The following is a 22,390-nucleotide window of genomic DNA, read 5'->3' as shown; positions in this document are numbered from 1 at the left end:
AGGACCTTGTGCTTGTGAGGCAGGCGGCCAAACCACTGAGCTAAATCCCCGGCCCACTATGACTATAATTTTAATAATTTTTCCTAACATTTCTTATACTGTTTTGGGTAAATTTTGTTGCTATTTTCCCTGATGTATAGAGGTTTGTGTCTGTTACAGCTTCTTTATGGGTCATTCCTTTTATCATTATCCAATGCTTTCCCTCTTGTTCATCTTCACACTTTACTGTCTTAAATTTTCATGTGCTCGCCAGGGATTTAGCTCAGTGGTTCTGCCGTCTGCCTCGAAAGCAGAAAGACCAAAGTTTGATCCCAGATACCAAAAAAAAAAAAAAAAAAAAAATTTCATGCGCTTGGTAATACTGTCACAGCCAGTTATGTAGCACTGGAATGCTTCCACACACTTACATGGTTTGCTACTCGCTACTTGATGTTTTGGTTTTGGAGTGTCCTCTCCACTCCCTTCCAGGGGGACGTACATCTTATGAGACTTCATGTGAGGACTTGGAGTGAACGCCCCCTTTCTTCAGGGAGCGACATCAAACTTACCAGAGCCCCTGCATGTGAGTTTCTGACCTCAACCCCTGGACTTCAAAACATAAGGGTTTCACCATCACTTTGAGAGCTCAGGCTGTGGCAGGCTGCTTTCTGTTGACTGACTGCTTCTCCCAAGACTAAAAGCATACCCTGTGATAGGCTGCACTGTCAGCTGCTTCTCTGAACCTCGAGCTATGACAGGGTGATGCTTGTGAGCCTTGCAACTTACAGACTTGCCAGTCCACACTGCCTTCTAGCATGGAGGGCCTCACATGTCATTTTGATGTCTACTGTGATGGACAGGACAGGCTGGCTTCTCCAAAGAACTGCTCCATAAAGGTGCACCTCAAACTTTAATCACATCTTACTTTCCATAGAGGCCTGTTTCCACCCCAACTGAGCAAACGGACCTTAATAATTATGTGGTTAATGTACCTCATCTGTTAAATATATTCCCTGTGATGTTCATTCATGTTGTCCCTCCTTTTTTCCCCAGCACTGGGGAACTGAACCCAGGGCCTTGAGTATGTTGAGCAAAACTCTACCACTCAGCCTAACCCTCACCCAGCCTGCTCTCTCCTTGAGCATCCTGAACCTGTGAAAATTCCCTTTGGCAATAAGCCATGTGATTTGTGAGACCCTACCTTGATCATCTCCTATTTCTATCATATACAACACTATCCCTACTTTCTTTTTGTTGCTATTTGCCTGGAATAGTTTTATACATCTCTTTATTTCTAAGGACTGCATGTTATTTAAGGCAATCTCTAATATCAAAGTGATATACAGTTGGATGTGTTCCCCGCTTCTTTAGTAAGATAATTCTAGGTAATGTGCCCAGCACTAAAGAGCACATGGCTTTGCATCTTACAGCTAAATATGGCCGTGTTATTAAGTGGTGGCCAGTGAGAGATAAACAAAATATTTCATGGAACTTTGGGAGAGTTCCTAAAAGGGGGGAGGGTTCAAACTCTGTTCTCCTCAGCAATGAGGACAGTATGGCTAATGCCTGTAGCAACTATCCTGGACCAAGAGGTGACCTTGAGGACGGAAGTCACGTGCCAGGACAGTGAGAAAGACAGAGCCACCTGGGGCCTGGGGTCCTTATGACTAAGGTTGGGCTCCTCCACTGTGTTCAAATCACTGGCTTTTCTGTTATATGTAGACATCAGGATCCCAAAAAGATACATCAGATTTTGCCTTTAAAAAGAAAAAAAAAAGCTCAATCTAAAAGTTCCTTTTTTTCTTTTACTTTCCTGTAAGTCTGAATTCCTATTTCAGGCATACAATCAGTTACTTGAAAATGCCTAACAAACATACTTGAACATTTGTTTCCCAAGAGCATCCTTTAGGTCTTGCTACTCCAAATATGGTCCCTGGGTCAGTCACATCAGGGTTACCTGCGAGTTGGTAAGAAATGCAGATCTCATGCCCTACTACAACTACTGACTCAGGTCGCACTTTGACAAGATCTGCAGGTGACCTATATTCATACACGGGAGTGAAAAAGTCCTGTTGCTGAGAGCACTGGTGCCCCTCCCTGCTTCCATGTCAGGCGTCTTCACCTCTGTATGTCTCTGCTCAGATCCTGTGAGGGCCTTGAAGAGAGCCCAGCTATTGGCTGTCTCTAGTTTTAGCTTTTGTGTTTGCTCCGTTCCCTATAGCCTCCCGTCTTCCCCCTAGTTCCCTGCCTGAGAAGGCACTCGCCCCTTTCTCCCCTCAATTCCTCAGCTGTCCACTCAGCAGCCAGCCCCTTCTTCCTGTTGTGCAGGGAGGTGACGCCCGCAGCTCCAGGTGGTATCTGGCCCGGTCCCATTCTCTGCAGCATGATACTCTCCGAGGCACCGTGTCAAGCTCAGGTGACCCTGTACCGAGACCTGGCCTAGGAAGCACACAGACACATGCTGGGGGCTGAGAGAATAGCTTTTCTTTGTGGATAAAAAGAACTGAATGATAAGAAAAATTTATATTCTTGCCTTTCTTCCTATCTAGAAGGCTGGGATGACATCTGAGGTTCAACAGCCACCTTGTAACCATGAGAACAAGCCTGAGGTCAAAAAGCCAACATGTGGAGGATGAGAACCAGAAAGACAGAAAGAGCCACAACCTTGCCTGTCAATCTGTTTCCCTCTACCCCACTCTCCCTTTCACTTCCCATCTGCTCCAAATTCACTTTCCCTTCGTCTTTCTTTTAGCTAGGAGAAATAGAATTGAGGTATGTCCTAGTCCATTAGTTACAGCATACTGTATTCTTTTTTTTTTTTTTTGGGGGGGGTACTGGGGATCGAACTTGGGTCTTTGCGCTAGCGTAGCAGGCGGCAAAACCACTGAGCTAAATCCCCGGCCCTTATACTGTATTCTTCATTTTGAATTTATAGCAACAGCTAAGTCAAGGCTTTTGTTATAAATATCACTCTTGTCTCCCCGAATCTCCACCCACCAAATCCACCCCTCTAAAATAAGAACAGTGGGTTTTCAGTTCTCCGAGACTGAGACCATTTTCCTGCATGGGTGAGAGGCAGCCACCCCACCCCTGGGTAACCTGCTCTCTTCACTCTCCACCCCTTCTCCCCAAGTGGCTTCCTTGGGCCTAGCAGGCTGTGTCACCAGGCACATATTGCCTACTGCCTACTGGGGACCCATTTGAAAAAAAATGCTGTGGTTTCTGGGGAGAGGATGTTAGGAAATAGAGTGAAGAGAAGTTGAAGTCTGAAGTTTAGTGACCTTTTCCCTACCCCTCACATGTGAATGATGACTTGCTGATAGAAATGGCTTTTTCAAAGATGAAAAACAGTCTAAGATTTATGGCCAAGTCTGTAGCCAAGGTGGAAACATCAGGCGATTCCTAGATCTATTCTGGGTTGGGAGGAAGGGAGGAGCATGGGGAAAGGAGACACCGAGAGGCTAGAGGGAGGGGCTGAGAGGGGCTCTTTCGGAGGCCTTGTATGCCTGCCTGAGGGCTACAGTCCTGCGGCCATGACAAGCACTCACCACTGCTCAGTGCTTGTGGTACTGAAGGAAACAAGCTGGTGCTGCGAGCTCCTGCAGGTGGTGAGGAAGAGGGGCTTCGGGACAACAGTCTGTATGGAGACAAAGGAATGTTGCATCTGGGGCTGAGAATTCTGCTTGTGAGGGCTCTGACCCCCTCATCATGTGCTTGGGAAGCCAGCAGAAAAGTCAAATCTAAAAAGAGTCAAATCTAAAATCCTTGGCCAGAAGCCCACTTGTGTTTGGCCCAGGCTCTTACTCACAGCAACTCCTGTCCCCGCTGTTCCTCCTGGAGTGTGGGGTGGGGCTGGGGCAGTGATAGGGCTGCTTGTGGGGTGCAGCCTGGCAAGTGTAGGATCACTTCCTAGGTCCTGTGGGTTCAGAGCCAACGTTTGTGAGAGTGCATTTCATAACCACAGCTCACAGCTTCAAAGTACAAAAATAGAGTATGAAAAAAAAATACACCATCAGAGCCTCAATCACTGCTGGTTATAGAGGTCAGAGAAATAATGAAATCAGAGTAACCAAGTTGAAAACTTGAGTATTCCCACGGCCAGCTGGTATAGTGTGTCCCTGAGCACTCAGGTGGCAGCACTCCTGACTCTGGGAGGAAGGACCGTGTTCCTGCTGCCTGCCAAGAGAGTGGTCTTTGAGGGGTGCATCCTGGGCAGGAGAAGCTGAAGAAGCTCATGGATGCCACAGGTCAAGGGGGCTGCTCAATTCTGCTTCTCCGAACACACCCAAGCTGTAACTCAAAACCCAAAACCAACCCAAACCCCTTTCCAAACAAACTGAATCTTTTACATCAGGTTCTGTGTATTTCCCTGACTGCGTTCCCCATGCCAACCCTTGACCAAGTAGGTTCTTGGGAGTTTTCCTCTTAAAGGTTCTCTAGTCTGGCACAGATGAGGGGGACCAAACATGGTATTTTTCCTTTTTGGAAAAAAGCAATACCTTAGAGACCCTGAAGGAGAACCAATATACTTCAACTGACTTTTAAAAGAAAGAGGAGTCTCATTTTCTGGTATGATGGGACTGGGGGTCCCCAGGGAGCCCTACCAACCCATCCTAACCTTTCTTGAACTACGGGCTCATTACTGGGTCACTGGAGGCCCTAGGGCTTTCTGGGAGAGTGGGAAGAAGACCCCCCTGACCCAAGGGGGGCTGCCTACCTCAAACCCCAGGTCCATGTTCATGTCCAAAACCAAACTATGCTACAGAAGAGAGGTGTCAGCCTGATGTGACCACTTGAGAATGTAACATGACAACTGGCCTGCTGGAGCCTCTGCCCTTAAAAAGTTTATGGTCTGGATGAGTGCGGCGGTGCATGCCTATAATCCTATCACTTGGGTGGCTGAAGGTGGAGGACTGCAAGTTTGAGCTCAGCCTGTACTATACAGCAAGACCTTGTCTCAGAACAAATAAACAGATTGTAGTGTGGATAGAAGAATGAGAGCCAAACGGGGTTGATCTGACAAGGACAGAGAATGCTGAGGCCTGGGAGCTAGCAACATTTGTACAGGATGACAGCACTGGAGGTCTTACTGGGTCCAGGAGCTCAGCTACAGGGAGACGTACAGAGGGTATGTGAAGCGATAACCTGCACTCTCCTCTCCACTGCTTCACTTTTGAGTCCTTCCTGTGACTTTGCCAGTGCCCTCCCTTCCATCTCTCCGTTCTTCAGTCTCTTCTATGTATGGCCCTGCCCCATTAAGAGGTATTATGGTCCTGCAGACCCACCTCACAGGAAATGTACTTTTTTTTTTCTCAGTACCAGGGATCGAACTTGGGACCTTGCGCTTGCAAGGCAGGATAGGTGCCACTGAGCTAAATCCCTGGCCCAGAAATGTACTTTTTTTATTTTTGGTACTGGGGATCGAACTTGGGTCCTTATGCTTGCACAGCAGGTGGTGAAACCACTGGGCTAAATCCCCGGCCCCTCAGAAATGTACTTTTGACCAGATCCATTACTGCACTATGGCAAGGGGCCCTGGTCATTTAGACACACCGGGACACTCCTTGCTTTTGCTTGTCATGAGGCATCTATGAGCTGGCCAGGGCCTGTCTCCTAAGATCCTGTTCTCGTGATGCACATGTGTACATTCCTGTCCAACCTCATGCCATGTATTCTTTCCAGAGAAGCAGGAAAGGCGTGCACAGGTTCAGCACAGCCTGCTCTCTGCATGTACACACGTGTTCCACCACAGGCAGAGGTAAGGCCCTCCTTGTGATGCCCTGCCACCACCAGAGTCACCATCTATTCTGTTTTTCTGCCTATAAGGGCTGTGCCATGTGGATTCTGAGTCAAAAAGAGCAGTGAAAATAGGAAGGCAGGCTGTCGTGTACCCACAAGGATGTCTTCCAAGATCTGAAAACAGAATTTGGAGCTTTTGGTGGGTAGGATGAGGTTACACTTTGGGCCTCCTTGGATAACAGCAGGAAGCTGAAAAATGAAGGGCTCCCACAGTGGCCTGTTCTTGACTGCCCTGCCTTGCAGGACTTCTCAGACATTTCTGGGTTTAACAACCATGTGCCTGTTGGAACTGGAGGAAGTCTGAAGGTGAATGAACTTGGGTGGACAAGGGACAGATGTCAGGAAGGGGGTTCCCCAAGGGTCGGCCTTAAATTGTGACTGAGGGAGAGATGTTGGCCAGCAGGATCCTCAGTCCTGCTAACTGAACCAGGGGGCCCATAAGGAAGAAAGCTCACCATTGTGAAAGAGACCCTAAAGGCAGGTGTAGTGGGGCACACGTGATCCCAGCACTTGGGAGGCTGAGGCAGGAGGACAGCCTCGAGTTCGAGGCCAGCCTGGGTGACATAGTGAGTTCAATGTCAGCCTGAACTACACAGTGAGACCCTCTCTCCAAAAAAAAAAAAAAAAAAAAAAAAAGGAGACCCAGTGCTCACAGAGGTGAGCCAAGGTTCTGGACTAAAAAGGCAAGGGGCGGGGCACTGAGGCCATGAGGAGAGGAAGCCCTCACGAAAGAGACGACAGCACCCTGCTAGCCAGGTCAGCACCAGATGCCCTGGGCCCAGACTGTGGGCTTATTGCTACCCACTGAGGTCAGTCAACTTGGGGCAGGGAGCTTGGCCTTCAGGGACAGCAAGAGTGGAGGCAAAATGATGCAAAAATGACCCTCATTTCCTCAAAAGGAGCCTGTTGTCGTCTCTCTGGGGCTTAGTCACTGGAAGGCCATGGAAACAGTCCCATCACCCCCGCAACAAGGGCGAGCCGGGGCCAGGGAACTCATGGGCACTTATGACCTGCTCCCAGGTGAAAATGGGAGCATTCACTTGCATCTGCTTCTGCATCACGGGAGCCAGCTGCCAGTGATGCACTTGCTGAGACACAGGTGGACGTCGGGCCCAGGGTCGTTGGGAACAGTGAGATGGGAAAGACAATATGGCTGTGGCCGCTGGAGCCCCACTGTGACAGCCCACTGTGGCTGGTAGGAAGTGGGGAAGGCGTGGGGAACATAGCCTACCTTGATCGAGCTCCATGACTTGAAGGAATGAAGGAATGAATTGAAGGAATGAACGAGGAAGCACATAATGTTCCTTCCTACACACTACTTCCTTTGACAGCCAGCCCTCCCTGCACTGGACAGACCCAGCCAGGACTTCAACTCCTCACTTCCTGTCTTTCCTTGCTGGTACCCTCTTGACAATAGGGAGAAACACCCAGACAGCCCAGAGGCCCAGGGCAGACCAAGGCGATGGAAACTCAGGGTGTAGATGCGTGCTTCACAGAACACTGCTTCCTGCCCCATGCTGCTGGAGGCCCTCCAAGCCCTTCCAAGGAGCATGCATTGCCTCTGCCCTCTCCGGACCTGAGCTCAGCCGACCCAGGAGTCTGGGCGAGTCTTGGTGGGCACCCCATCCTTCTGTCCCTTCCTCCACGTGAATCAAGGCTTGGGGGCAGTACAGCAAAGCGCTGTGTACTGTGTCACATGGGATCTGATGATCGTTTATCTGCCCTGGGCTTCAGGTCCCCAACTGTAGTTCAGAAGTTCTGCCTCCTTCCTCAAGCTTCTTATGACTCTTCTAGGCAGGGACCTGTAGGACAGGAACCAGCAACCCTGGTGGAGGGCATCTGCTCTCCTCTTGCTGTGCCTCCCCAGCCCCCACCCCCTTTCTGGGGTTATGACTCAGAGTCTTCTTTGAAACATGATAGTGGCTTTAGAAAACCTGCACTGTCCCCTGTGCTCTGAGGTCCAGACCTAGGGGGCCGAAAGAGCAAGGCCTTTGTCACCACGGGATCTGAGCATTCAACTCTGGCCATGACACTCTTTTCCACAGGACTTTGGGCCCATTACTTTAACTCTCTGAACCTTGGCTTATTCATCTTCATTTAAATTTTTTTTCTGCATTGCTAGGGAGCGAACCCAGGGCCGTGCATATAGGCTAGCACTCTAACTCAGCCTGACTATTCATCTTTGTAAGGTTTTCTTGGGGGGTGAGACAGTCTTGTTATGTAGCCCAGGTTGGCCTTGAACTCACGGCAATCCTCCTGCCTCAGCCTCCCAGGTGCTGGAATCACAGGTGTGTGCCACCATGCCAGCAATGCTTATTCATCTTTGGAATGGAGGAAGGTGTAAAGGGTCTGGCAGAGTGAGGAGGGGTACATGAGGGCCAGTGGAACAGGAGTGTCTGAGGGGCGGAGGTGATGTGCTCTGGCCCCACCCTACCACTAGTCTGCTTGGAGAGAGAAGAGGTTAGGAAGCCGTCAGACAGGCCAGGAGGAAGGGGCTGCCCTCCAAGCCTCCCTGCTGGCTTCCCCAGGCCATCCCTGTGCTTGTGGGTGAAACCCTTGCTCAAGAAATTCCATCTTGCATGAGATAGGAGGGAGTGATGAGGGAGAGATGGAGTTGGTCCAGACCTGCCACAGTGCCCAGTCTTAGCAGATGCTCAGTTGGTTCCTTATTGAATCGCTGTTTCTGGGGAGAGGTAGCTGAGATGATCTGCCATAACTAGGACTCAGGGCAATTTCATAACTACTCAGAATCCACAGTCCCATCCTTACCCTCCTTACCAGGACAACTCCAAAAATACTAACCTCCTTATTGTGCTTAACTACTTTGACTAATACATTTTCTATTCACTCATTCACCGACCACCCAACAGTGATTTTTATTGAGCACCTATTATATGCCAGGTTCTCAGAATACAGTAGTGAACAAAACAGCTGAAAACTAGGCAAAGAATAAAGCAGAAAGGTTAGTGACAGCAAACAACTGGGGTGGTTACTGTAGTCTAGGTGGTAAAAGTAGGCCCTGTGCAAATGGCACTGAAGCTAAGATGTAATGGTACAGAGTGAGCCATGCAGGGATAGGGAAGAGAGCCCCAGCAGAGCAAGCAGCTTGTGCAAAGGCCCCAAGGCTAGGAGAACCTGGTAAACTGGAGGCTTCCCAGAAGGCTGGAACTGCTGGGCCAGGGTGGGAGGGCTTTGTGTGTGACTCTGAGAGTTTGGGTTTTATTCTGAGTCAGATAAGAAGACAAGTTGTGAGTGGAGAGCAACACTATCTGATTTACGCTCAAGAAGTGCTTTTGAATCATTAGCCACATGGGCAACAAAGCACAGGCTCTGACAACAGAGGCAGGAAGACCAGGGCAGAGGTTCTGCAGAAGCACAGGGGAGATGGTGGTGGCTTGGATGCTAGGCCTGACAGACTGGCACTTCGTAAAGATCTGTCCAGTGAATGAATGAATGAATGAATGTCCTTGATCTGATCACTTCTGACTCTATACCTATCATAGTAAGAGGAAAAACTCATGATCCACCTAAGTAGGAGTGAAAGAATGAGTCAGAAAATGATTTAGGTTTTAAAATTAGGTACAAAGACTCCACGGAGGCAGATATGTTTAAATAGTCTGAAGAGGTATTCAGGTCTGACTGGGAGGCTCGTTGGAGTGCACATCCTAGCAGAGTGGTTCCTACTGGTATTGGTACCTCTTCGTTTGAATACATTCGCAGAACAGGGCCTGTGGCACCTCAGAATGAGAAAGCCATTTTGAGGTCTGTGCATCTGAGTTGATCAGGAAAGAACCTATGGGAAAGCAGAGGCAGGGAAGAGGCGATGCTCGGACAGTCCTCTGGGCGATCCTGGGGGCTGGTGGGAATGGAACAGAGCTGGTGGGCAGCCTTTGAGGTTCCAGGGTGTGACCCTCTGTGACACAGAGCAAATCCCCACAGGCCTGAGGCTTTGCTGGCTAAGCTGCCTCTAAAATGTCACAGTGACCCGGTACTCCCTATCTTTCCTCCCAGGCCTCCCTCCCCACTTGCTCAAGGGCTGAGCTTGTGAGAAGCTCTCATGCTTTCACGCTGGCTCACAGGCTAGGTCACGGTGGGTGACAGTGGTGCACGTGTGTCAGTGTGAGGGTAGCAGGGGCATGGGTGGGAGAAACCCACTTGGGGGAGAGCTGGCAAGTGCTGGTCTTTCCTCTGAGGCTGTGTGCTGGGCTACATGACTGCCGGGGCTCAGCTTCCCCACGCCACCTGGCTACAGCTCTGTGCTCTGACCCAAAGCTCCAGTTCTGAACATCGCGTTCACATTTCTCCTCTCCACCGAGCTTCATCACGATTTCAGATTCTCTCTGGGTCACTGTGGCACGCTCAAGAGGCCCCTTTGGTGTCTCCAGTTAACCCATGGTCATGGCCCTTGCAGCCCCAGGCTGGCTCCCTCTGAGACCCAGACCGCAGAGGTAAGAGTGACGAAGGTCCAAATACCACAGGACTGGAAATGCGTAGCCCACGAGACCCAGGCAATAAGCTCGTAGTAATTATGCAAGGTGCCCTGAGCTGGTTCCATCAGGAGAGTCTGCCTGTTCTAGAACTCTCTTATTGCAGAGGGTACCCCAATCTCCTTACGGAGTCAGGGATTGACTGGAGTTAAAGATGGAGCCATCAACACAAATTGTACAACACCCACTACTGTATAAACCTAACAGAAGACACGGGCTAGCTAGGGAGACAAAACTATATAGCACACGAAAGAGAAAATCATAAAGGACTAGGAAAACAAGGGTTATGTGGAATGATACACTGAGAAGAGGTGGCTGTGGGGCTGAGTGAGGGGAGATGCTGGTCGGCAGAGGGGTTGTAGAGCAGGTGGGACTGAACACATCACCACCAAGCAGTCCTGTCCTATGTGGCAGGGTGAGAAGTGTACCTGACTTTTTGTGGCTTAGGGACCTATGTGGGGGTGGGGAGGATTACTAGAGGCTCATACTCCAAGGAGAAGATCCAGAGTTTGGTCTGTCTGTCTGACTGACTGTATCTCTGTCCCCTCCCTCCTTCTCTCCCTCTTACAAGTCTTTCATATTTTTTTTTCTATAGGAAAGCTTCTAAAGAGAAGTCACCTTTCTCGAACCCAAAACACTGACCTGAGGTATGAGCCCTGGAGTTCTTCAGAAGTCCTCATTAAACACCTTCTCTTCTGTTTTGTATCAACAAGAGCACATGAATACTGTCCAGGTGGTTTGGTGCCCACACGGAGGCCCCTGTTCAAATGCACTATGGCATGTAAAACAGGTACAAGTGAACTACTCAGCTGAGATGGGACAGAGCTGTAGAGAAGGCCCAGTGTCTCCTGCCCTTGAACTAGAGCAATTTTCTGTGTGTTTCAAGACTTGAGAGAAAGGAGAAAGGGGGGACCTCTCCTGGACTCCTTCCTGCCATACACACTCTTCCTAGCTGCAGATTTCATTCCCTTATTCTCAAGTCCTAGGAAGGCCATTTCTTCTGTTCCTTTGTGTGTTCTGTGGCTGGCACAGAGCAGTGTGGGGAGGGGGCTGCTGTGGGGCCTCCCTTAAGTCCTTACTTGCAAAGGCAGAGGGAGCTGTGGTACTGCACAGAGACCTGTGTGCAGGCCGGGACTTTCTGGTGACCTTCCAGGTGACCCAGGCGGGGTGAAACCTGGGCAGGACAGCAGGAGAACCCAGTGGGCACAGATGTGAACAACACCCACCCTAGGAGGGCTATTTGAGTATGGAGCTATTTTCACCAGGTCTTCTAGAATCATTAACCAATTCCTCCTACAAATCTATCCTCAAAGCCAACTGTATGCGAAATGATTTGCAGTGTGATCCAGTGACTTGATGCTTGCCTCTTTATGGATTTGAGCCAGGATTCCGGCCCCTGAGCAGTCCTCTGAGGGACGGGGGCTCTTGGCTAGCTGGGCTGCATTCTGGAGAGGGCAGGACACAACCTGGACACCTCATTCTGTTCCCACCACAGATAAAGTTCCCCCTTTGCCCACTCATTTCCACTGCTGATCTATCCAAAGCCTAAAGAATACTGTGTCCCAGATCACAATGCCTTGTGGTCTGAGTGCCTTTCCTGCTTCCTGGTAATATCATTTCCTGGAATGCCACAGCCTAACTCTACGTCAGTGCCAGAGGTCTGGCCACACCTTTGTCCTGTGTGCCTTCCAAGTGTGAAGCTTTGAAGTCATCGCACGCTTTCCTTCTTTTGCACCTCCCCCAAGCAGCAGACCCCAGGTCTACTGAGGCTCCCCCATCCTCTCGTCTGTCCCTTTGCCACTGATGGTGGCTCCTGAAGACTGCTGCCAAGCTTCCAGTTGTTCTTCCTGCCCCAAGATTCTCCCCACTCACCCCAACCCTGGCCCACGTCACACACTGCTGCTGGCGAAAGCTCCTTCACAGCGTGCCTTGTAACATCATTTAAAACCCTCTGCAGGGCCGGGGATTTAGCTCAGTGGTTTCACCACCTGCTGCACAAGTACAAGGACCTGAGTTCGATCCCCGGTACAAAAATAAATAAATAAATAAATAAGTAAGTAAGTAAGTAAGTAAAACCCTCTGCAGCTTCCTATTGCCCACAGACCTGGTTGCTGCCCTAGTACTCAAAGTCATTCCTGCCTTCCTGGTTTTATCTCTTGCTCCTCTCCCTTGCCTGGCCTCACCTGCTTTCTGATTGCACATGTCCACTCTCTGTTGTCCCAGCAGCTCCCAGGTTCCCCGAAACTCCAGCTTTTGGGTCCAGCTTGACATATGCTGGAACAAGACAATATTGCTCTGGAGCATCCGCTGGCCAAGCCAACTAAAGCCAGAAAGCAAGGAGTGATCTTTAACCCTCAGCTACCTTTCAGTCTACAGTAGAAAGATTTGTATTCTACGCTTATGAAAATTGAGCTGCATCACAGGGGTTCTGGGTATCACTAAGAGGCGGAGCAGACAGCACTGGGATGTGGAGTACGTGCCATTGTGTGGTGATACTGCCAACATCTTCAAAATTACAGGGATCCAGCTGGAATTTGATTTTCTGGGTACATTCACTCAACATGAGTTTTTTTAAAAGGGAGGGAGACAAGATATTTTTATATAATTTATGGGAAGGAAATCACCCTAAGGGCTTAATTATTTACTGGTAAACCAATCAGATTAGTCTATCAGTATTTATTGTATTGGTCGTTTCTAGTAAAAATAGCTTTTCTAAAAAACATTTAATAGATAATTTCATGCAAACAGAAAAGATGCAAGTTAGCAACTCGTGTTTAACATTTACACGCACATATGGTTTTATTTTTTCTGAACCACAGAAAGTAAGTTGCAGGTTTTGTGTTTCTTTGTCCTTAATAGTTCAGTGTGTACTTTCTAAGAATAAAAAATATACTCTTACAAAATCACAGTACAATTATCAAATTCAGGAAATGTCATATCAATTTCAATCTATAGACACTATTCCAACGTGGCTCGTGGTTCTAATAGTTTCCTGTAGGGCTTTCCTCCACGAGTGCTGGATCTAGGCCAACTAAATTGCATTTAGTTGTTACAGAATTTTTTCCCTTTTCACATACATCTCACCTCCTTTTTAAAGACCAAGATGAGGAATACAAAACGAGATAAGCAGGATTTTGCATTTTTAAATCCTTTTAGAGGCTTCACATGTGGAGTTTTACATGCAGATGGCACTCAATCTAGAATTATTGATTTCTATTTCCTATTTTGTTTGTTTTTTGATTTTTTTTTTTTTTTTGACCAAACTCGGACCTTGTGCTTTTGAGGCAGGCAGTGGAACCACTGAGCTAACTCCCCAGCCCTATTTCCTTTTTTTTTGAGACATGGTCTTGCTATGTAGTTTAGGCTGGCCTTAAACTCACTATATAACCCAGGCTGGCCTCAAACTCCTGGTGATTCTCCTGCTTCACTCACCTGAGTGCTGGGATTACAGGCATGTGCCACCATGCCCAGCTGATATCTATTTCTTAAAAAAAAAAAAAAAAAAAAAAAAAAAAAAAAAGAAGGGAGAACATGGCAATACATTTTTACTGAAAATTAACTTGAAAAACTTCTGAAAGAAATAAAAGTTGTAGGGCAAAGGCTATATATTAAAGGTTAAGGGAAGAAATTCACTTGTGAACTCACTATGAAATTCTCTTTCCTATCTTTGGTGGAGAGGGCCTTGGGGAAATCTACTATTATATTCCACTAACAATTTACTGAGTACTTGGCCAGGTGCTCCTAGTATTCTTTTGAGGAAAGCCAGCAATTAGAAAAAGGAATGCACCAATAAGAGCAGAATTTTGGATATGGAGAAGTCTGGTTAGGGGCTGAGGTGGGCACAAAATGGCATGTACATCCCTTGTAGCACTGTTCATGTGTCTTCCCATGAAGAGGCTAACCTGGTCCTAGAGCAGAATCACTTACAGATTATGCAAAACTAGCTTCTTAAAAGCAGACCGACCATTACGGCTGGAGACTCAGACACCAGGACAGTACCATATCCCAGTGTCCCTCCAGGAGTGCAGCGCTTGCACTGGCTCAGTGAGCATCCTTCCCCACCCCCACCACCGGGATGGGGACTCTGAGTCAGTTACGAACACTGGCTGGCTACTTCCTCTCCCAGCCAGCTGTCTGTTGGGAACTTCTTTGCTCAGTTTGTGAGCCTGCCTCAGAGCGGTGTTCTTCCTTCTCACTGCCTGGGCAACCTGGACACCTCTCTGGACACTCAAGCTTAGGCATGGGGCATCCTCCAACACTGTCACTCTCTAGATGGCCACTGGGCAGAGGGCTGACTGTGCTTGTGCTACACCTGTTTCTTGTCCCTTCCCTCTGGCAGCCCATTTTCTACTCTCAGGCAGGTTCCCTTCTGCAGCATACAAGACAGCCCCACAACCCAGGGCTGTGACAGCTCATATTGTGGATCTGAGTTCAGAACCCCTGGCTCTGTTTTCTACACCTGTCCTGATTCTTGGGTTTTAATGTCCTTACTAAACCCACAGCCAGGCCACAAAGACAAGAAACCAAACTTGTACATGGTCATGATCCTGTCACAGGCAAACATTCATGCAGGAACAAAACGATGCATCTGTTATTCTTGGGTTATGTAACCACACAGAGAATCAAGACTTAGCCATATTTAAAACAGATGACTATGTAATCAACAAAAGATCAAACACTGCTTGTTAAATTTCTACTTTTGAAAACCATTTTTCTCTAGGATGTCTGCCAGCAAATTATGGCTAGTAGATCAAATCTGGGAAGACGTCTATTCTTATAAATAAAGTTTTATTGGAACACATTAGCCCATTTGTTTACCTGTTTTTGTTTGCTGTTTTGTGGTACTGGGGCTTGAACCCAGGGGTGCTCTCTCACTGAGCTGCATCTAGAGCCCTTTTGATTTTTTATTTTGAGATAGGGTCTTGCTAAGTTGCCCAGGCTAGGCTTGAACTTGTGATCCCTCTGCCTCAGTCTCTGAGTAGCTGGGATTATAGTCATGCACCACCATGCTCAGCTGTTTTGTTTTTGGCTGCTTTCCCACTAAAATGGTAGAGCTGGCCAACAAAACCTAAAACATTCACTATCTGGCTCTTCATAGAAAGGTCCACTGATCCCTGTCCTGGAGCAGTAACATAATGCAAAGGATGAAAACAGGTACCTGTTGTCTGGCAAGTGTTTTCCTGTGACAGGGCAGTTGTCACGGTTTCCGTGGCTGCATCTCGTACGGCTTGCTCTTCACTCTGTAGGAGGATGAGGACACATCTCCAGAGAGCAAGTGTGTCCTGTAAGTCTAAGACCAAAAGGAATTCAAATCACCCAGAGTGTGGTTGACAAGGAGGTACAGATCCTGCTTTGAGTCCATGTTGCAGGACTCAGTGCAGCCCTGGGTAAGCTCAGCCATTCCTCTGTTTCTGAACACTGGCTAACAAAGGTCCTGGGCCCAGCTCTCCTGGTGTCATGGTTCTCAAGCATGAAACTTTGTGCTTTGCAGAAACTGGCCCAGTGTGGAGCAGAGTGATAGTGTCAGCTTCTGGGAAAGCCAAATATCAATCAAGGTTATGCTTTAGGGGAAAAATCAAAGAAGGGGAAGAGCCCAGGTATAAGGCACCAGCCTGTGTCACATGTACATGGGGGTCCATTATCTGCTGCAGTTATCCAAGGGCACTGGCTCTGCTAGTTGTCCTGTGCTAAGTGCTGCTGCAGGTAACAAACAAGAAAGGCAGCATCTGCCCCAGGAATGCAGAGTCTGGAACAGACCCCATTAGTAGTCACCAACAAAAATGGGGTGGGGGAGATGATAAGGTACTGCTATACCTGGGACGGATGTCACGGCATGTGTGTAGGGGTGTCCTGGCTTCACAGACAGGACACCCCTATCACACAGCAGGGTGGCTCAGGCTCGCAGAGAGAGGAGAGCCTCCCTCTCAGTGGAGGGCTGTGGCAGGGCACCACCCAGATTAGCACCGGGCACCTCATCCATTTGATCTTTGTCGCCTACTCTCCTCCTCTGCTATCAGCCACTTGTGCTTTGGTCAAGCCAAGAATAGTAAAGCCTTCATTTGGCATTTTGTCCTTTCCTTTCTGTCCCAGATCTGCCTTTAAATTTTATGCAGTCTTTGAGAATCCATCCTTTTTAACTGCTCTCTAAGGTTGCCTACTTTCCTTTCTCAACATTTTCCTTTTTAACACAGTCATTTATACCTCTCAAATCCTCCCCTCTTTTGTCCATTTCATCCTGTCTCTATGCACTTTGATGTCATCTGTCACTCAGTATGTTTTTCATATTCTCATGCACCATCAGCCACAACTGATCTCCTTCATTATAATTTTTCCCCACAGTATTGGGGATTGCACTGAGCTACAGCCCTAGTCCTTTTATTTTTTATTTTGAGACAGGATCTCACTAAGTTGCTAAATTGCCCAGGCTGGGTTATGATCTTCCTGCCTCACTACCACATCTGACTTCCTTTATCATTTTTATAAAGCTGTTGCCAGCACCACCAATTAATTATGAATCAATGGTTTTTCATTTCTACATGGGAATTCCAGTTTATTCTACATACATTTTTCCTGTTGTAAACTTAAGTTAGAGCGGCCAGAGTTGCTCAGAAAACATGTTGCAATATGGCCTTACTGAAGAAGTCTGACCAAGAATTTTTTTGTTTTGTTTTGTTTTGTTGTAAGACTGGGTCTTGGTATGTCTCCCAAGCTGGTCTTAACCACCTGAGTTCAACTAGTCCTCCTGCCTCAGCCTCCCAAGGAGCTGGGACTATAAGCGTGTGCCACTGCACCTGGCTTGACCAAAGTTTGTAAGCCTTTGCTCTTATTCCCCCAGCTCCAATATTAGATCACATCACAAGGAAGTGCCCTCTCAATTTCTGCTTGGGTGGGAAGTTACTAAAAGTGAAAGAATATCAAAGAAAATGTTTCCCAGAGGGATCCAGGGAGATGAGACACTTCAAAAGTCTGAACTCCTCCAACACTGAAAATTTGGATCTCACCATATAAAAAAAATCCTGTCTTTTATTATAGAAATCTTTCTCCATAACTCTATTGAATGTTCTTTGGAGGCGATCATGTCTTATTTTTGAGGAATGGAATGCTAAAGAAAAAACCAGAAGTCTGCTGACAGATGGGGAGAGAACCAGTGCACCACAATATGGGGTTAACATGGTGAGAGAGGGCAGGGTTAGGTCCTGACTGCCACTTCCCTAGTGTCTTTGAGCCTGTCTTCCCTTCTTCCTCATTGCCACAGCTTCACACTGACCCATTTATTTCTCACTTAGATTAATGCAACAAGCTTCCTGGAAGAGGGGATGGATGGGCTGAGTCTTATAAGACAAATAAAAGTTAGTGAAGCAGTGGTTTGTTTACAGAGAACTGTTCCCTACTGATGACACAATAGGCCTGTGCTGGGAGTGGTGGATGATGAACAGGGGTGGCCACGAGGAACCAGAAAGGGTCGTGAGCAGAGTGAAAGGGTGTTTGGATTCCATCCCCAAGGCAAAGGGAACCTCTTCCAATATTTTTAGCATGACCTAAAATGATGACATATACATTTCAGAAAGACTACAGAGGCTATTTGGGTAAGACTGAAAGAAACTAACAGACTGCTGGTGAAAAATAAGGGTCTGAACAAAGGCAAGACTCTATGAGAAAGGTGTAAAGGCATGGGGCACGCTACCAGCTGTCACCTTCTCTTCTCTTCTCATTTAGTCTAGAGCAATGATGGCAAACTTTTTAGAGCTTTCAATCATAACAAACATCCTGCTGTGGCATGCGGGCCGTAGGTTTGCCACCACTGGTCTAGAGTATCTGTTTATGCTGTTAGCGAGTTTGGTACAATGGGCTCTACCCTCAGCACACTTACCAAGAACTGGATAGGGGTTGGTGAGGACCAGTGGTGTGACGCTGGTGAGGACCTCAGCAGCAGCCAGCCTAGACTCTGTGGGAAGATGGTCTCCGCAGGACAAGATGACCAACTGCACCCACTGCTTCAGCAGGGGAGCTAGCAAGTCTCTGTTCTGAAAGCACAGAGGTACCTATCAACAGACCTGAGATGCAACCAGGGGCCGACACAGGGGAGGGAGGAGGTACACCAAACTATGCCTGCAAATCAGCTCTACCTTGGCGGGAAGAAGGTTTTTAGTTACTTTTCTATCCCAACTAGGTGAAATAAACAAGGCCCATGAGGAATATCTGATTTGCCTTTTGGAAGTACAGAGTCACTAAAGAGTAGGCTCCTTGAGTCTTTTCTGTGCATATCAGGCGATCACAACACTGGTGTATGGGAACAATTGAAAAATATGGTGAATATTTAAAAAAATTTATTATAATAAAAGACACATTGCTATTAATCCCCTTCAAAATACCCCCCTTTGCTTTGAACAGACTTATCCCATTGTTCTTGTAACTTTCTGAAGCAGTTCTAGAAGTTCACTTTCTTGAGTTTCTTTAGTTGCACTGTCATGGCTGTCTCACTGTCCCAAAGCCGTTCAAAACATTCACCTTTCATTGTCATTTTGACTCTGGGGAAGAGCCAGAAGTTACTCAGTGCCAGGTCTGATGAATAAGGTGGAAGAAGACTCACTAGTGTTTTTGTAAGCCTGCCTTTCAGCTGGACGGCACTTGACAGCAGCATTCATTGTACTTTTGATCACACCTAGTAAGGACATTCCCAAAAGCAGACTTCAAAAACTGCTTCAGAAAGTGGCAAGAATGATGGGATAAAAGGAGAAGTATTCTGAGATGGACCATAATAAGTTTTTAAAATGTAAACATTCACCATATATTATGATCACACTTTGTATTTGACAGCTTCAGTGAAGACTAGACTGTGGGGAAGACTACAAATAACTTGTCCACAATAACCAGAAATTCTTGGTATCTTGAGTAATAGAAACCCAGGTTTTTCACTGGGTCTGTGGGCACCCAGCTAAGGACTACATTTCCCAGCCTCCCTCACATGGGGAAGCAACATGTGAATGTATTCGCCTGGGTTGTCACTGGGATGTGCCTTAGGAAATGGCCGAGATCTCTGCCTCCTGGGTTTCCCTCTCTTGCTTGCTGAACAGGGCAAACTGATGGTGGGTGCTGGAGCTAACCCTGGGATCACAAGGTGGAGGCCACATGTTGAGGACTGCAGAACCACAGAGGAGAAGGCCCTGGGCCAGCACTGCCAAACCGCTGTGTCTGTGTTGGACAGCTTCCATCTATCTGGTTCAAGCCACGAAATGCATGAATTTGTTTTCATATTTAAAAGCAGCATCCTAACAGGTTGAAACATACCCATTTTCTTTTTAAGAGTAAGAGTTTTATTGAAATGGTAATTCACATACCACACAATTCACCCACTTAAAGTGGAAAAGTAACTGGATTTTGGTCTATGCAACTGTCATCACAAATTTATTATTATTATTTTATACTCTGCTTTTTATTTATTTTTTAAGCTTGCTTTGTTTTATTTATTTTTTGGTACTGGGGATCAAACTCAGGTCCTTGCGCTTGTGAGGCAGGCAGCAGAACCACTGAGCTAAATCCCTGGCCCAAGCTTGCTTTGTTTTAGATGATTTTTATTCACATGATTTTGGAAATAATTTACTTTCTTTTCCTTGCAGTGCTATGAATCAAACCCAGGGCCTTGCACATGCTAGGCAAGTTCTCTACCTCTGAGCTATATCCCCAAGCCTAACTTGCTTTTTAAAAAACATTTAAAACCATTTTTAATGGATACATGAAAACTGTGGATGTTTATGGGGCACATCACATGTGATGTTTTAATATAAGTACATATTGAGTAGTGTTCAAATCAGTAAACGTTACCTACATCTCTTCCAACAGACAATTTTGGAACATTTTCATCACCACAAAGAGAAACCCTAGACCCACTTAGCTATCACTCCTCCATTTTCCCATTCCCTCAGCCCTAAATAACCACTAGTCTCCTTTCTATTCCTATGGATTGCCTCGTCTGGACATCTAAAATAAATGGGATCATATGACATGTGCTCTTTTGTCACTGGCTTCTTTAACTTAGATTAAGGTTTTCAAGGTTCATCCATGCTGTAAGGATGAGTCAGTACCACATAACATTTTATGGCTAAATAATTTTTCACTCTAAATTGACTGACATTTGGATTGTTTCCAACTTCTATATTCCCCTCCCCCTTTTTCTAGAAAGGGGATTTTTTTGTTTCAGAAGTACTTTATGTCCTGTTATCATTTGTTCTCTCACAGAGTCATGTTATAATTTAATTGCTGCTGTGACAATATTATATGGGAGATGAAACCTCTGAGAGGTGATTAGGTCATGAGGGTGGAGTGCTCATGACTTGGATGGATAAGTGCCATTATCTCCAGAGTCAGTCAGTTATGGTGGGAGCGGCTCTGTAATCAAAGCCAGCTCTCTCTCCATCCAGGTCTGTCTCATTCTGTCTCTCTCTTTCCTTTTCACATGCTCGCTTGCCGTGTGATGCCCCAAGGCAGCAAGAAGGACCTCATCGACACTGGTGTGTGCTTTTGGTCTTCACAAGCCTCTAGAACCATGAGAAATACATTTCTTTTTTATTCAACTGCTCAGTCTTTGGTATTCTATTATGGCAGCAGAAGACAACAAACCAAGACATTTCCTCCACTTAGTGAGCCTCTTCAGAATGTGCCTCCTGATTCCTCTGGTCACCTATGGACTACTCACCTGATAAGCACCACAGACCCTGGGAAAGATGCTAACTCCCAAGGAAATCCAAGTTTCCCTAGGAACTTCTTTCATGTGTTTCTCTATAGTTTTGTCAGTTTTTCTCTCCCTAGAAAACTCCAATTTTCATTAAATAACACTTCATTCAAGCACTTTTTTTTGGTTTTTTTTTGGTGCCAGGGATTGAACCCAGGGCCTTTGCACTGAGCTACATTGCTAGTTCTTTTTAAAGTTTCTATTTTTTAAAATGTTTTGTTTTTGTTTTTTTGAGACAGGGTCTCCCTATGTAATCCAGTCTGGCCTTGAATGCAGGGCAATCCTCCTCCCTCAGCCTCCTGAGTGCTAAAGTTACAGGGTAACATGCCTGGCCAAAAATTTTTTATTTTTGAGACATGGTCTCACTAAAGTCTCACTGAAGCAAGAGCGTTACCAATTCAAGCCCAGCCTGAGCAACTCAGTGATTTAGCAAGACCCTGTCTCAAAATATAAAAAAAGGATGGGGATGTAGCTCAGTGTGAAGGTCCTGGGTTCAATCCCCAGTACCACAAAGAAGTTTTCCTCAGCTCTGAGACACTTCCTCCACATCTCCCAGAGCCTCACTAGAGAATTTAATGTAATGATCTGATGGTCTCTGTCTTTCCTTAGACTGTATCTCTGATCTCCGTTCATCTTTGGTTAACTACCTCAGAGCTAGGATAATTTTTTTTTTCCGGTACCAGGGATCGAACTCAGGACCTTGTGCTTGTGAGGCAGGCATGGTGCCACTGAGCTAAATCCCCAGCCCAAAGAAGAAACATTCACCATATATATATATATTTTTTGTACTGGGGATCAAACTTGGGTCCTTGTGCTTGCGCAGCAGGCGGCAAAACCACTGAGCTAAATCCCCAGCCCCAGAGCTAGGATAATTTAAGAGCTCCAAATCCCCCACATTATGTTAGCACTTTCACAGTGTGGAATGCATAATCAATCAGTATCTTTCAATATAGCCCAACATAGTGTGTATGTCTGTGATCCCAGCTACTTGCAAATCCTCTGTACCACAACGAATCAATGAACAAACAAAACAAAACAGAAACAAAAATAAAAAAACTTGAACGTGTAATTTTATTGCAGTATTGGCCATTTCCTACTTACTATTCTGTAATGGTAGCATATCTTTCTTGTATGCATCTCAGAGTACCTGTATTTGTCTTATAGTATCTTCTCAGGAAGCTGATTTGCTTACTTTAGGTCCACTTTACCCTCAAAGGATACGGGGAATAGGTGGGCACACCTGGGACTCCATTAGGAGCCAGCTGGGTCACACACTGGGGGAATATTTAAGCCTGTGCTATTTATTTTCATACTCAGTTTGCTAGGTTATAATTCTGAATATTCCTGGAACTGACATGCTTATTCCTCTTTAAATAGAGTCTCGCTACAAAAATGG

General features: G+C 46.7%; 1 protein-coding gene and 1 long non-coding RNA gene across 32 annotated transcripts in view; one reads left to right on the top strand and one right to left on the bottom strand.

Annotated features, from left to right (window-relative positions):
- LOC106008919 (uncharacterized) overlaps positions 1-22,063 on the top strand; it is a 52,994-nt gene extending 30,931 nt beyond the window's left edge. For 15 of the 27 annotated variants that reach the window (XR_015453169.1, XR_015453159.1, XR_015453166.1 and 12 more), the window contains 2 exons: positions 469-562; positions 2,529-22,063. This is a non-coding gene — a long non-coding RNA (uncharacterized LOC106008919). Of the gene's footprint in view, positions 1-468 lie in introns of all 27 variants that reach the window. The other 12 variants (XR_015453168.1, XR_015453153.1, XR_015453154.1 and 9 more) reach the window with 12 other exon arrangements.
- The window catches only part of LOC147826996 (tRNA (32-2'-O)-methyltransferase regulator THADA-like), a 191,415-nt gene that overhangs the window by 26,691 nt on the left and 142,334 nt on the right, over positions 1-22,390 (bottom strand). For all 5 annotated transcript variants that reach the window (XM_087216443.1, XM_087216445.1, XM_087216444.1 and 2 more), the window contains 2 exons: positions 18,136-18,289; positions 15,424-15,555 (listed from right to left, as the gene is read on the bottom strand). In XM_087216443.1, coding sequence (XP_087072569.1) covers positions 15,424-15,555; positions 18,136-18,289 — 286 coding nt within the window. The remainder of the gene's footprint in view (positions 1-15,423; positions 15,556-18,135; positions 18,290-22,390) is intronic.

This window comes from Heterocephalus glaber, unplaced genomic scaffold (assembly GCF_053883595.1).
Source record: "Heterocephalus glaber isolate CG9 unplaced genomic scaffold, H.glaber_assembly_v1.0 deba00001457, whole genome shotgun sequence".
Taxonomy (NCBI): Eukaryota; Metazoa; Chordata; class Mammalia; order Rodentia; family Bathyergidae; genus Heterocephalus; species Heterocephalus glaber.
Note: the sequence above shows the minus strand (reverse complement) of the source record. Positions and strands in the feature narration are given on the sequence as shown.